General features: G+C 45.8%; 1 protein-coding gene across 2 annotated transcripts in view; it reads right to left on the reverse strand.

Annotated features, from left to right (window-relative positions):
• LOC135818069 (uncharacterized) overlaps positions 1 to 16572 on the reverse strand; it is a 159346-nt gene that overhangs the window by 62606 nt on the left and 80168 nt on the right. The window contains exons 2-6 of one of the 2 annotated variants that reach the window (XM_065331388.1): positions 12583 to 12951; positions 12009 to 12068; positions 8132 to 10536; positions 7193 to 7271; positions 4093 to 4559 (exon numbers count right to left, since the gene is read on the reverse strand). In XM_065331388.1, the coding sequence (XP_065187460.1) occupies positions 4093 to 4559; positions 7193 to 7271; positions 8132 to 10536; positions 12009 to 12068; positions 12583 to 12951 (3380 nt within the window). The remainder of the gene's footprint in view (positions 1 to 4092; positions 4560 to 7192; positions 7272 to 8131; positions 10537 to 12008; positions 12069 to 12582; positions 12952 to 16572) is intronic. The other variant, XM_065331387.1, reaches the window with a different exon arrangement.

Genomic DNA, 16572 nt, shown 5'->3' on the forward strand with positions numbered 1-16572 from the left:
CAGACCCTGCACGGACAAAGCATACAATGCATAGAGACATTCATTGATGCTCGGAGCACTAAGCTGATGAAATTCGTATGCAGCCTTTTGTTGATGATTCTGAAACAAACTGTATAACCGTTTGATACCAACCCTTCGTTATAAAAATGTGAGCGGTACCATGGCTACCGCGCCGAGCGTAGCAACGTGTCAGCTGAGACCACCAAGAGAAGAGGACGAGAGGTTGTTGGATTATGAACCATTGGTCCTTTGGAATATATAATACAACTCATTTCTCATTTTTTTGTATTAAAATAATTTTGCCTGTTGATAGCAAAAGGGCAAAATCCCCAATCGCATATAATATAGCCTTGTTCGACCTTATTTGTGAACTCTGGTCATACGTATTTAGAGTTGAACACGGCATTTCGAAAGAATCTCAGTGTTAAATTTTCCGGAACACGAATATCAAGAGCACATAAGCCCACAACCTCTGTACAGTGCTGCGACGGCAGAACTTCATGTCACATGACACAGTTCAAAAGGTTACGCTGGCAAACAGTGCAAAGTGACCACAAGAGAGTTGAACCCAAAGCAGGGCAGCGTACAACCCTGCATCTATCATGCACAGAGTGCAAATAATGTGTACGGGTTCGGTACGTAATGTGAAGTTCTGCCGTTGCAGACCCCATAGCTGGAGTTGCATACTTTCGGCGGTTATGTACTCTTGCTAATAGTAATACTACGGTTACACTTTTCCAGCCATGCTGTATTTCAGACAATCTGAAGAGAACACAGGCCTAGCCCAACTAGGGTGGTGCCAGATCACCGGGTACACCAATCATGTACGGTCTTCACCACTGCAGTATTCAAATAAGTTCCCATCCCTCACATTCACAGTGACAGCTCCTACCCTGAACTATGTACAACCAGATTGGACGACTTCAAACGGGATTATCCGGGTGAAAGGAATACTGTACTGTTAGCTATAGTGGGAAGTTTTCTTATGGATTTATAACACGTTGCATGCAGAAACACTCAGCATAGCAAAGCCAAGTGGCTGTCTATACGTTTGTATTCTCCATGCACATGTCCAGTGGTCTAAGCACATTTTTGTAGTCTTCTTAAACATCTTCAAACTGCACTTTACAAGCTCTTGTCCCAGCTAATCCTGTATGGAACACACTTCCCTTCGCAAGTGCACGGAAGCCCGGTGTAGGAAACATTTCGTATCCGAAATTTACCCGATACATTCACTAACATCACCTTTTAGGAGTGATTAGCTAAAAATCAAATGTTAGGAATCATGGGACAGCCAGTGGACAGATACAGCATATCTCAAATTAAAACATAGGTGAATACATGTACCGTAAAATCCCGCCAGCGCCATGCGTCCCTGCCTGACTTCTTGTCAGGGAAGTGATTGATTGTATCCTCGTATGACTCTGTGATGCCGTACTGTGCTGCAGACGCGTGCTCGACCCGGTTGGAAATGTACGCAACAGTGCCCACCCTCATGACCAGGGATCGCACAAACCTTGAGTTTTGATGGGTCTGTACGACTCCTGGGTCTTGACCTTTGGTAGGTGTACCCCGGTGATGCACGGACAGTTTTTGTAGGGTAGGTACTTTTTCATGTAGTACTCAATGCGGTAAATAGGACTCGCCATCTGCCCCTCCCCACCTGGACCTACTCGAAGGGTGGCGGAGGTAGGGGCGCTCTGGTGGGGATTTTACGGTATTAGCAACACTTATCTGGTGGGTACACCTTACTCTCCCCACCACCACCTTCCAAGCAGCCAAGCGGGCAAGTGCATGTTAAAGTTACCATCAACTTACGGAAACTTCCAGCAGCTTCTTCTTCAGTAGATCAGCTAGCTCCTGGTGAGCCAACTTCTCACTCTCTTTCAGAGCGGACACAAACTGGCGAAAAGCCTGTTTGCCACAGCCTGGCAGTGCTTCCAAGAAGACAGATGCCTGTACAGAACAACATTACAAAACACACAAACATACACACAGTGTTTTCTTGAAAAAGACACCCATACACACAGTATTTTCTTGATAAGCAGCTTTTAAAAACTAGAATTGTAGAACAACTGGCTTTGCCTGCTGCTGATGCCATCCGTAAGCTGTACTGATGCAGGCTTGCAGCTGTAATGCTATTTTCTACTATATACTATATTTTACTTTTTTTTTCCATTTACTCGATTGCAGTACTTGACTATGTGCTCATTGACAAATCGCTAAATTAGAAGTATCCGTAGAAGTATCGGTAGAAGTATCGTAAGACGTATCGGTAGATGTCACCGTACGTCGTGATAAATAATCTGTGTGCGGCTTACACTCCAGTACGGCTTATACTTCAGAAATTAAGGTACTTCACGTAAGTGATAGAGTCCTTCTCGAGTGTGTGTGTGTGTGTGTGTGTGTGTGTGTGTGTGTGTGCGTGCGTGTGTGTGTGTGTGTGTGTGTGTGTATGTGTGTGTGTGTGTGTGTGTGTATGTGTGTGTGTGTGTGTGTGTGTGTATGTGTGTGTGTGTGTGTGTGTGTGTGTGTGTGTGTGTGTGTGTGTGTGTGTGTGTGTACGTGCGGAAGAATACAATGGACCTACAATCTATTTTGGTGACTGTTTCTCGGTTGTCACTTTTCAGTTCCACAGTAACTGTTCTTGTTCTGTATTCCTAAAGTGTAGTTCAGTTTGATTCTTCATCTCACCAATCTCATTTGTACATCTAGCTATCCCTTTATCCTAATGCTGGTCATTGCTGTGGTGGTGGTGGTGTAAGGGAAGAAGGGTAGCTAGTTTACATGTAAAGGCTACAGCTAGCTTCACATCGACATTGCTTGCACTTTGCTACCTCTTTCGGAAATTCCAATAGACTTAGGCAGGGGATTTCACCTGAATAAATGAGTCTCAATTTGACACATTCACAAAAATATCATATTAATCCTGGGTTCAATGTACAATACACATAGATCATCGGTGTTACCATGGTTACCTGGTCTTCACGATCATCCATAGCACGGAGTTTCTTGCAGAAGCGCTGCGTGATGATGCTCTCTGCATAGAGACGGTCCAGAATGCCCTCTTCTACGTCCAAACTGCACTTCAATTCCACATAGCTTGAACGCAGCACTTCCTGGTGAAGCTCAGACATCTACAGTGGACATGAAGATAGATTGATAGGAAATACTCTGTATTAAGAAAAGCTTGCTGGGTAATCTCACTGAGCAGCACATCTGAAATACAGAAACATACTTCTATACAGGAATCTCACACGTTTGTATGTATTGTGATGTATGGCCTGTGCCTCAATAGGGCTTGAAAGTGATGACGTCAAAAACGGCCAGGGAGTAGTAAGTTGACATCAGATTTCTATTTTGGATCCACTAAGGTGTGACTTTGCTATTGCCTCATGTTGCAAAAGAAGGATCCACGAGCGGGATTCGAACCCAGCACCCCTGTCTTTCCGGGACAGTGCCCTACCGATTAGGCTACCGGGGATCACACACACTCATGGGTCCTTCTTGCTACACTGCTCCCCCGCCCCAACAGGCTGTGCTCACGCCGTACCTACTCGCGGGGGGGGGGGGGGTACGATGGGTCGTGGGTTCGAGCCCTTGCCAGGCGCCAATGTTGCAAAAGAAGGATCCACGAGCGGGATTCGAACCCAGCACCCCTGTCTTTCCGGGACAGTGCCCTACCGATTAGGCTACCGGGGATCACACACACTCATGGGTCCTTCTTGCTACACTCAGTATGTGGGTGCATAGCAACCCGCTCATGTCGTATGCAGGGGTGACTTTTACTTCGCCACCAGTTGTAACCCCGCCCCCAGTAGCCAAATCAGTCAGTTTCACTGGCTACATCACCTTGCTGTGAGTAAGACGGCTTGAAATGTGCTTGGATCCATACAAAAGCTGGATCCAAGTGGATCCAGTTTTTGAATTTTTGAAATTGTTGCTATGCTGTGACGTAGCACTTTCAAGCCCTATACGATAGGATTCCAAACACAGGTGTTGCTGCTTGTTATTACACTGGTTGCTAGGGTATGCTTCACTGTACAATCACCGAACAGAATTTTAAAGTAGAGTAGAGAGCAGAGTTCTTACCCCAGTCTCAAGTTGACTACTCTTGACATTACCAGTCTGGGAGGCATCAACACTAGTCTGCATGGACAGTGTCTTATCACTGGAATACACTGATACAGGATGCAGGTCATTGCGATGTAGTGAACACTTTCCAGGACCAGGACACACACGGAATGTCTCCACGAGCTGTGACAGACCTTGCGACAGCAGGATATCCTCCACAAAGAAGCACATTCCGTCATCGGGGAGCTTCTCCAGAAGAGCACACATGTGATCTAGAGTCTCATCTTGCCCTGCTGATTTCTGCAGGGATCTGGTCTCCATTACGACTTCGGTACTGAGGTGACCTTCTGCACGCAAACTGGTGACGCAGTCAAGGACGCAACCTTCCAGGCTACTTCGTATTGCAGCATAATGCTTGTACAGTGCTTGCTGGTAGGCTGCAGCTCTCTTTGAAACAGCGGGCTTCTGGGCTGTTGCTGCAACTTCTACGGTTCAGAGAACAAAGGAGCACACAGTGTCAAACAGTAAGTGCATGGAGAAGACTACAAACGTAACATTAGGCCACGCCGTTTTTTTCTATGTTTCGCGTCACCTTATTCGATGAAATCAATGAGGGAGGGCGAAAAAAATAAAAAAGCCATCCAAAAAAAACAGTGTACGTGCATTGCATTTGTGTACAGTGAAGCGATGGTGCACTGTTCATGTACATTGACATGCACATGAATACATGAGTGTATCCCCTTTGCCATGCTTGTGGTCCAAACACAGGCGGCATGATGATTGTGTGACTTGCGGCCCAGCTTATTACACACACATGTAGTACCGTAAAGTACCGCCAGAGCGCCCCACCATCTCATCCTTTCGTGGTCGTATTGTGGAGGTGGTCTGCTGTCTGTAGGTCATACGACATGAACCTTGTACACATATTGCACGTTTTGCAGTCAATCCGTACCTTCGAGCGGACACAAGTTCCACACAGAAACCTGCCAAGTGTGACCTTAGTACACTAAGATTCTCACATCGTACAAACTTCGTTGCACATTGCCATACGATCTTCCTTCCTCTGGCTGTAAAATCAAGGTGGGGCGCTCTGGCGAGGCGCTCTGGTGGTACTTTACGGGACATGTACTTATTATGTGTGTGTGAACTGAGTTACATTTTCCGGTTTTCTGGGTTTGCATTAAATTTGTATTGCATTACCAAAAAAAATTGTTGGTTTTTTTTTTTTTTTTTTTGAACTCCGGCTGTGAAATACATGCGCGCGGGGGACGCGAAACATAGATAAAAAAACGGTGTGGCCTTAGAGAGGTTGCGCACAATGAAAATTCGTAAGATCTTGACCGTCCGGATTCGAGTAACGAAAGCTGCTACGAAAATTCATCCAAACGCGACCGGAACAAAGCAGATCTACGAAAATATTTTTCGTCAAGTGGAGTACTAAGGGTGCGTTCTTATATTCTCTAACTTCTAGAAGAAGAAGAAAAGAGAAGTCGAAGAAACTGGGATTACTCAAGAACGGGTCTCGAAGAATTCGGAGATATTTTGCACATGTCAAGCAAAATGAAGCGTCAAAGGGGCCGCGATCTTGAGTGATGAATGTATGTGCGTATGCGAAAAGGGAAATGCGTACACTCATGATGAACACGTGGCTTTTAGTCGTAGTTCGCATGCGCTGATCCCAAACCGCGGGAATCTCCAAGTTTCAACCACCTCTGAAGCTTGGAGAGCTTTGGAGAGCTTTGGAGAGCCTCCTAAAAGTCGGAGAGGATATAAGAACAGCTCTCGCACTTTTCGGAGAGTCTCCAACTTTTCGGAGAGGATTTAAGAACGCACCCTTAGATGATGATATTTTACAACTCCCTGTCTTGACTCTTCGTGACCTGTGTCGACCTGCAACGAAAAAGCTCACACGTTGTGCGCAACCTCACGGTTTACAAATATTCGTTAGCATTTTTTGTTAAACTATTTTGTTACGGCGTTACGAATTTTCATTTTGCGCAACCTCTCTATTCACTCCTCTCCATTTCTCCTTAGCAGGACCACTGCTCCAGAACAATATGGGTGTCATCTATCCTCACACATCTCATTCAAATCATAAGGACCAGGAACAGCAAATAATTCACACCTTTCAGTGACTCAAATTTCTCAATTTTATCACGCAGATATTTGTTGGCAATGGTTGATATGTGAGCATGGAGAGGTGAAGATAAAGAAATCACGGCACTAGGTTTTTTTTTACAGATGGTCATGGTCATTGCAACAAGATTCGACATGACAAGCGCTTGTAGGGCCGCTAGGCTGTGGTGCAGGTGGGAACCAGTGATTGACCTGTTACATGTGGGCAGAACCCAGCCCAGCCCAGCCCAGCCCAGCGGCATGGCACTATGGATCAAAAGCGGACAACTGCATTGTCGATATTTTTTTAACATGGTAATAATTTCTGCTGCATCAATTCATCCGGAAAACCAGGACCCCATTCAAATCACTGAATTCCCAATTCCGTACTTGACTCCCTGAACACTCATCCCGTGCATACATCCTTTACTCTAGTGACTGCGTGCAAATGAATTCCCGTGTATCCTTTTCCCATCAATCACCCTGCACTCCAATGACCCTGTACACATGCCATGCTGTCTTCGATAGAAGACTGCCAGTTTTGAAAACAAGCCTGATCTTCAAGGTGAGGTATCGGCACGCAAGAATGGTTTTATTGAGGACATACATTTGAAATAACTGGTTTGAATACCGACCTGACTTGAATAGAAGTTTCTATAGGAATGATCCCAATCTTATATCCAGCCTTCGAACCCGACATTATGGTCAATTCCAGTGTGTCCTACACTCTAGTTACCAGGGATGGGCAGGTTAAACTAGCTTCTCATGTCTCGTTTTCCAGCCTGCATTCCCGTATTCCACAGTGAATGCTCAGTGAAATCTGATCGAGTGAGTCAAGTAAGTAGTCAGTGCACTGCACTAGGTCACAAACCAGTCACGGTTTGCAGGTCTAGGATTGCACAACTCCCAGCATGTACTTGATTCACATGATTGGATTTCATTGAGCAGCACTGTACTTTCCAGGGTATATTTTAAACTGAACACTTTACTGAAATCATCTCACCACTGTCCTTGACTGCGGGCTCCACAACTGTCATTGGCATTGCCGGCATTGGCTTCTCAGTATCAGCAAGCTCTGGGGTCTGGAGAGAATCAATGAAACACAGTAATGTGGTATGCAGACAAAGAAAATGATTTACACCAGCCAATCCCCCATCCCTTTACTGTAGACTTGTGCCGGGAGTAAAAATGATGAAGTCAGAACTCAACAGATAACCAGATAACGACTTCAGGGGATCCACTCCGGCCATAGCAAAATACATATCTGGCAGGTAGGCTCTCATTGTGTCAAGTGCAGGTGTACTGAATTGGACTCAGTGCCAGAAGTTGGTCCCCACTACTGGGGGGTTGGGAGCAGTCCAGTTACTATGGGTAGATTTGTCACCCTACGGAGAAGGAAACAACTCAAACGTGCATGGATCCATACAAAACTAGATACAATTGGATTGTAAATTCAGCACTGTCATGACCCTGGCCTGACTGCGGTATAGGATTTTCAAGTCCTATTGCATTTGTCCACATCAACTCCTTATGTTTCTATTGCTATTGTCTTGCAAGTGCAGCAAAATATACTTGTACTCATTCCGGGTATCAAGCACTACTGTGAAAAGGGAAAATTTAGGAGCAGATTTATTTTCAGTAACTTCAGTAAAGGCAATTGTTACCTAAAATAAACTGAGAACTAAAATTCAACAATTCCATGCCACACAGTGTGAGAACTGCATTTTTGGATCTGGAAAACTGATTTACCGAAAAAGAGATTGCCTTCACAGCCCTAACAGCTGCACCATTCTGACATGTACTGGCCTCAGAGCCCTAACAGCTGCACCATTCTGACATGTACTGGCCTTGTACATATACATACTCTCGGGCGGGCTGTAAACGCAAAGCACGGGGAAAATATATTGAGGAAAACTGAATATGACCTCTTTTTAGTTTTTACCTGTGTATCTTTGGCAAAGCATGGCCAGTATTGGCGTACATCAGTGATATCCACTTCTGGACGTCCTCCGATGGTACAACGTGGACGTAATCCCTCCACCAGTGGAGCAAAGTGCTGACAGCCAATCTCTGCACAACCCTTCTTCTTGTGCTTGCGACACGCATCTCGGCTGAACGAGCATGGACAGCGAACAGCTCTGCTAAACTTCACATGAGTCAGGGAGAATGCCTTCAGATTGTCAAGCTCCGACTCCAGGTATGGTAGAAGCTCATGACAAAGCTTGACTGCAGCGGAATCATCCTCGTTTGCTGCGGTACCAACACCAGGAGAGCCAATTGACTTGTCCATGCGAGTGGCAGCATCGGTAGAAGAAGACTTAGCCGTGCCAGCTGCGACAGGAATCTCCAGTGACAGGCGAATGCCATGCTGGAAATACTGCATGACCAGCCAGAAGCGATCCTTCACCAGAATACGTGCCGATGTGTGATAGAGAATTGGATCCACCTTTGGACTGTAGCGTTGCATACACCTCACAACACCACACCAGAACAGGGTTTGTGGAAAGTAACGATCTGCACCACTGTAAAGGTACATAGCTGAACTTGGCTTGCCTTTGCTCAATTCATCTTGAAGACGTGCAACTCGCTCCACAAGTGCTGGTACAAAGAACTTGCGAGTTGTCACCTCCTTTCTCTGACCAGGCACGCTCACAGATGTCTTGGTGTTGTAGAACAGGGCAAAGTGCTCACCCATCTCGAACAGAAAATCACGCTGTTCTTCTGTGGCTGTGTAGCGCGATGTCATTCGATTGTGCTGTGACCAGCGGTGCATGGCAAGACTTTCAAGGAGAATGCCATCCTGAGTCAGCAAGTCGTACTGTGGACGAAGACGCTTGCTCTGCATATCCTTTGGTTCAGGACAAAAGAGCAGTGACATGGTCTTCAGAACCCAGTGGATGTCAATGATCACACGATCACGAAGACGGGCATTGTGAACAAAGTGAAGCAAATGACCAAGACCATGGTGGAACTTCACCATCTCCTGGAAATCGGACTCAGGATCATCACTGGAGATACTACCAACAGCAATGGCCAAGCGACGTAGCTCTTCAACCGACAACCATGGTCGTTCAAACGATTTTGCAATGTGCCCAATGGAGATGGTCACAGGAAGCCAGCGGATTGGTATTGGAACATTGAACTGATGCTGCAGCTGTTGGACGATGTCTTGCCGTAGCTGAACAACTGCTGGGTCTTCTGGATCCTTGCCAGCTCGTGTGTTGTCCACAAAAACCACCTTGTCGATGTTGTTGGCGTAGGCCTTGCCCTCTGAATTGGCCAATATGTACTTCTTTATCTCTTCAGTTGCCTTCTTCCTTGCTTCTGGCTTCTTTGGTAACTTGTCCACGTGTGTGCCAATGGCGAACACGGGCACCTTGTCACTGTCTCCAATTACCTCGTGGATAGCGTTGAACCATGTCTCCATCACATCAAAGTTGGTCTGCTCCAGGTTGTTGGAAAGCGGCAGTTCCTCACCGTCCACACCAAACGTCGGCTTTGCTCTGTCCTGGAGCTTCTTTGACGCATCGAACACAACAGCATACGCACATCGGTCACAAGCCAGGACCATGTGTTGGATCGCTGCAAACAGCTTCTGACCCGCAAAGTCCCAGACGTCCATGAATGTCAAGTTTTTCAGATGCTCTGCAGTGAAAACTTCACTTTTGCCCTTCTTCAGATCTTCAATGAAGCCTTCAAACTTCTGCGTTGCTGAGTTGATCTCCGTCTGTAGCTGCTGCACATCTTGCTCTGCTGTTGCTACCTGTTCTACACTCATGGTTGAGACCTCCTCCGGCTTGGATGCAGTGGAAACATTCTGAGAGACCATGGTGTCAGATGAACTGGTAGCTGATTGACCAGAGTACCCGTTGTGGGTGGCTTCATCCTGTTGGCTGACAGCAGATTCACACACACTGGCTGCATCTGCTTGCTCAGTCTCAATCACAGCGGATGGTGATGTCATGGGTGTTGATGGCATGGAGGATGTGGACCTGGTGTTCTTTGGGATCTCCACACCTTGTTGTCTCAGTGCTGCTACTATCTCTTTCTTCCTTTGCTCTTGTCCAACAGCTCTGTGCGTCAGGGCCAACTGCTGCTGGTAAGAATCTTCAGCTTGCTTCCATACATACGTTAACCCTTGCTTCTCGATCGTGCATATCACCTTCTCCAGCTCCACACCGATGGTACTATCGACCTTTGACATGAATGCTTGACGCAGGAGGGATCGCAGGAAGCTGCTCTTGCCTGTGCGGCCCGGCCCGCACATTATCAGGCGCCCGTACGGTATCAGCTGGACACCTTCCTTGATCAGCTCACTTAGTGCTGCTGCGTACTGGCCATTATCAGCTGCACAATATATACACATACACCAGAACAAAGCACAATACAAGTGATGTAGATATGAGGAAGAAGTTATTGAAGAAAATGGGAAGGATAAGTTCAGGATGAATTGGGTCTAGCTAGCCTAGAACACCCGGATTAATCCCATTTCAGCACCAGAACTTCAACATGAACAGTTTAGCAGGACCCTTTGAGCATGAGCATTTCAGTGGCATGTACCTGGCTGCTGTGCATTTGAGCAACTTTAACCTTAGAAGAGGATGGTATAGAGAGGATGGTACAGAATCTCTTGAAGTTGCACCCCATTATCCGCATGCCTGGTATCTGTGGTCATGCACTGCGTGTCAGTGCAAAACATTTCCATAGCACTTCTTATCCTAGCACTGTTCAAACCAGTACCAGCCAATCATGTGACACGTCTGCTGAAATCACATGCTCTGCGACATTTCTCAGGTCGATAATTTGATTATGTGGGGCATTCCTCCCTTTCATACTGCCATTGAATCACCACAACAGAAAGCTAAGTAAGCCAAGTAGACAGTTCTTTCGCGGCTCCAGTTACCGTGGAAAGGCCGTCTCCATGCCGACATGACATGTCAACATCTCATACATCTACCATAGCTGATTAACTGGTATCCTGTAGGCTAGGTGTTCGTTGCATAGTATACTGTCTTTGTGACTGTGTGTGTGTGTGTGTGTGTGTGTGTGTGTGTGTGTGTGTGTGTGTGTGTGTGTGTGTGTGTGTGTGTGTGTGTGTGTGTGTGTGTGTGTGTGTGTGTGTGTGTGTGTGTGTGAGCTGAAGACATACATGTACATCTAGACTACCATGTTTACTTGGACACTCCAGCAACAGTCAATGTAACTACATAGCACATAGCACCCAGCACTAAATACAACTGCCTAGTACTCGGTATACTAGTCTACTGGCAACAACCGTGGGTCCAGACAGAACAGTACCAATAAAGGGCACATATGCATACCCTGGTCTACTTCCAGTCAACTCCGTGAGTTATGTGCACAGTGTATGCACAAGTGTATGTAGAAGTGCATAATACTATGAAATTTTCACTGCTTTTTGGATGAATTGGGCAGACCACGTCGTATGAAAAGTGGTACGACCGTGGTCTTACCGGTCCTAAAGTGTATGATGCCCCTGAGTGTGACACATAAATAACAATGATCACTGCAGAATCAGGTTGTACTAACTTAATCGTGCGCTTTTTTGTCTCGCTGGGGTGTTGTGCGCTGACTTTGCGGGCACTGATTTCCACGGCGCTCCAATTTGCAGTGGGATTTATTGTCAGGCTGAGATTTTCCTCGTTAACTCTGTGCACGCTCAGTTTTGCCGGTCGCGCTAAGAAAGGTGATCTTAATGCGCAGGACACTGTAAAGCTTGCGCTGGATTACTTGCTTAAGGCTCATGCTGACAAACTTTGCATGCATTTCCCTAAAAAGGGTCATGAATTCAGCTGTATTACCCGGTCCTTCTCGCACTGCAATCACACCTTCATCGCTCCCCATTGATATTGCGGTACCTCCTGCATATGAAAATGAGATCACAAGAATCACAAAAGAATTCTCTGCGAGTCTTGATTGGATTGATAGTACATAACGTTTAGGAAATTCACATTTCGACATTACTAAACAATATGCTGGTGATTTCCACAAACACAACAGGCTAGTTTTTAGGCTACTTTACTATGCTATCAAATAGTCTCTGCCAAATGGGCGATAATTAATTTCATCAGAACGGTGAGTTGCTCCCAACATTGAAGCTCAAGCTTTCCCGCCGACTTTGAAGTTTTGATGAACTTCTTGTGTGATCTGGATGGTGGTCGTAAGTCAGTCAAGTGTCAAGTCAAGTCACCGGGAAAGGCACGGTTTTAAGAGCAGAAAATATCATTAACATTTCTGCTAGTATAAGACAACCGTAATTTCATACAAACTTCAGCTGGTATGCACACTAAGACAAAGAACAGCATCATCCAATGACTAGCATTCATTATCATGGTCATTCTTTATCGTCATCGCAGTCCTCAAATTGTCACTTACCCTCTCTCTGTGAATCAATAGCCAAATTCAACAGTTGGACAAGACTACTCCCATCACATCCTGCCTCATGGTCGATCTTGATCCGGAAGTCTTTATCCAGTCGTTGAGTGAGCTCAGGGTGGTGCAAGGAATAAAAGAGAAACAGAAAGCTGTGCACTGGGTACAGCAAAGACGCCCCGATTGCTGCTTGACAGCAAATTGGAAGATAACGCACATGACCGGCCACCTCACATGCTGTTCGATAAGTGCTGATACACTCTTCATCCAGGATGGAATCTCCAAATACTTCAGTGAGCACTATATCTGGTACAGTCGCTAGGTTGGCAATGATCTGTGGTAAGTTGCTCTTGACAACCGTTGTGAAGAAATCTACAGACAGCGAATATTACACAAGAAAAACAGGACGCATTGTTCTAACCATTATGCCTGGACCAATAGTGTGTGTGTGTGTGTGTGTGTGTGTGTGTGTGTGTGTGTGTGTGTGTGTGTGTGTGTGTGTGTGTGTGCAGGGCGCGAAATAACGGTTGGACATTGGACAATTTCCGACCGTGTACGGTCAGTTTCCGGATGCTTTCAACTTCTGTTTGGCTGAGCTATGAGCGCAGTCCCTCAGATCGTAGCGTTGTCGAAAATTTGAAGTGTAAGATGTATTCCAGTTTTGTTGATAAAATTCGCAGCAGCAAGAATGTTTCTCACTCCTTCGCCGTGATAACATTTCGGTGGTATTAATTCTACACTGAACATTGTGTGATTTGATGTGAAAATTTGCATGTCCGGACATGTCCGGCCATTTTTGCAACTGGCAGGACATTGTGTCAGAAAACATTTAAATCCTTAGCGCATACCTTGTGTGTGTGTGTGTGTGTGTGTGTGTGTGTGTGTGTGTGTGTGTGTGTGTGTGTGTGTGTGTGTGTGTGTGTGTGCACACAAGTGGTATGAAAAATCCTCGGTGGTTCCCAACAGCCAGTAGATGGCGGAGTATGTGGTGTGATGTGCGTGTGCTGGAAAAAATGAAAACGAAAAAGTAGTGATTCCGTTGCCAGAAAAGGCCTCTTCAAATAGCTGTGTGGTGTAGACCAGGCTCAGAATAGTGGCGGTCAATTCTTCAGCCTTGTAAGCTGTTGAATGGTGCAATCCCAGCACAAGTTGCTATGGCTTCTGCTGTAGCATCGCTATCATCGCCTTGGTGATGGGCGTCAAAACTCAAAAGGGCAAAAAGGTGCATGTGGTGTGTGTGTGTGTGCACGGGGTGTGTGTGAGCATGCAGTGTCACTCTGTGTGTGTGCACATGGTGTGGACAGCAACGAATTTTAACATATTTCCTCACAAGCACAAAAAGGTGCATGGTGTGTTTTGTGTGTGCATGCAGTGTCACCGTGTGTGTGTGCACGTGGTGTGGACTGCACAAGCATAGCAAGGCACAACTGAGCACAAGAGGTTGAGTTGGGCTATATGGTTGCTGGTGTGGAACAACTGGTGTCAATTGATCAGAGCATGGAATGCCATGAGCTATACGTATACCCATATCCACACACAATAGCTGTTTGTTTTTGTCCACATAATTATCTATTTTACGAGTTGGGTTTGTGAATAATAGTAAAAAAACAAAAAAAAAACAAAAAAACACAGGCTGTACATACACTGTATTACCATAACAAAGACTGCATTTGACCTGCACACTAGGAAAGAATAATATTATGTTGCATGCGTACAGGCATGTTGTACATGCTGCTGCACTTGTGTCACTCCATTGCACATGCTGCTGCACTGTTGTACATGCTGCTGCACAGCTGTACATGCTGCAGCACCGTCTTTTGCTCAACATGCGTTTTTCACACCTTCAAGTTGTACATGCTGTTGCACCATCTTCTGTCCGCCAGTGTGCACAACTTCCGTACTTTTCCCAGTTGGGACGGCTTAGTGTTTGGCCGCCTACCGTCTTAGCATCACTTCCCGTTTGGGACTGTTCGTAGCACAATTTGCACTTCTTTCGCTTCCGCCTCCGCACGATTCCCTCGCGCCTCAACAATAATTATATTCCTTTGTCCTGTCTTGACTTAGTGTCATTTGTCCAGTCGTTTCCTCCAAGTCACTTGAAATGCATTCTCTCTCACCAAACTGTTGGTTCTGTGACTGGTGTGGTCGCAAATGGGTAGAAGATCGTCAAAACCCTTATGATAGTTGCTTGCTATAAAGGATCATGGATGCAGTCTCAGTGGTGAAAAGTGAGCAGTTTAAAGACCACTCTCACATATTTATTTATTTATTTCACCTTCCCGTGGCCAGAGAATATAGGCCAATATGGAGGGAGGGGGGCGGTAGCCAGCCATGGCAGTAAACAAAAACAAAGCAAAAATAAATAAATATTACACATTACTGGATCATGGAGGCAAAGAGAAACAAATCTGGATGAAGAATTAGCAGTTATTAGAACACGAGCTTCATGTTGGCCTTGAAATCCTTCAGCGTACAAGACGATTTTACTGATAGAGGCAGGGCCAGCCAGAGAGAATAGGCAGCGAAAAACGGAGATCTGGTATAAGCTGAGGTTCGGGCTTTAGGTAAAGTGCAGGGATTGCGCGTAGGACGAGTGGGAAGAAACCAGTTATATTTACGCATTGTCAAGACGAATAGAATGAACAACAATACACAGTTTTCGATCCGCTTGACTAGAGATGGGGAAGGTGTTAAACATATCATACAGCTCGGCAGAAGGAAAGTATGATGGTTTGCGGAAAAGGACTTTGAGTATCCTCCTATTGTGGACTTCCAGGGTACTCATTAACGATTTACTTAGTAGGGATGACCAGGCGGTTGAGCAATAGAGAAAAATGGGGAGAATATAGCAATGATACAAAAGGCGAATGCATTCAAGCGGTAGGTGGGAGCAGTGAGACACGAGGTAGCCAACAGCTTTACTGACTTTGCTACAGATATAGTCGACATGTCTACTAAACGATAAGTCTGAGTCAATGACCAAACCAAGATGCTTGTGTTGTTTTACCACTGTGAGGTCTGTGAGGGATCCGGGAAGAGTGAATGCATGGGTTGGCTCTGAGTTCGGCAGGAATAATATCTCAGTCTTGGCGATATTAGGTCTTAGTCTCCAGGTAGTCATCCACTGATGGACTTCGTTGATACCGCGCTGGAGACTGTCGCGCAGCCTGTCTAGACACTCATTGAACCGCAGCAGTGCAGTATCGTCAGCAAATAAGGACACACCTTCAACATGACTGGGAAGATCATTAATATACACTAGGAAAAGGAGGGGCCCTAGGATGGATCCCTGGGGCACTCCGGACAGAACAGGTGAAGCATCTGAGAGAAGTCCACCTACAAAGACAACTTGCGTTCTGTCGGATAGGTAGTCTGCAATCCACTCCAGCGCTGAGTCACACACACCGAAAACTTTGGAAAGTTTAGCAAGTAATGCACGGTGCCACACGGTGTCGAAAGCTTTCTCGAGGTCGAAAAAGCACATGGCAACTTTCCGCCCCATATGACGATGGTCTGCAATGTTTTGGATCAGCTTGGTGAGCTGTAGAGCGGTCGAGTCACCACGACGAAACCCAGATTGCGCGGGATCCAGAGCACGAGAAATATGATTATATAATTGATTGAAGAAGAGCTGTTCGCAAAGTTTGGAAATACAGGACAGGAGGTAAATTGGGCGATAGTTACGAGCTTGAGATTTGCTGCCTTTGCACTTGTAAATAGGCACAATTTTAGCCAGTTTCCAGTCAGTACGGAACTTGCCTGTGGTAAAGGAGAGGTTAAATAGGCGGCTAAGTGGAAAAGAAATCGCAGGAGCTAGCTTCTTTATCATATTGTTCGTGATACCCTCTAGACCTGGCGCTTTCCCAGATTTCAGGTTTGAGATTGCATGTCCATTTCGCCGTGTTTTTGTAAGTTTATTATTTGTCTTTGTCTGAATGTCATCTTCATACTTCCGCCACCCCAAAGCAAAGTGTGCTTATTTTTGCGTAGTAT

This window comes from Sycon ciliatum, chromosome 5 (assembly GCF_964019385.1).
Source record: "Sycon ciliatum chromosome 5, ocSycCili1.1, whole genome shotgun sequence".
Lineage (NCBI taxonomy): Eukaryota > Metazoa > Porifera > Calcarea > Leucosolenida > Sycettidae > Sycon > Sycon ciliatum.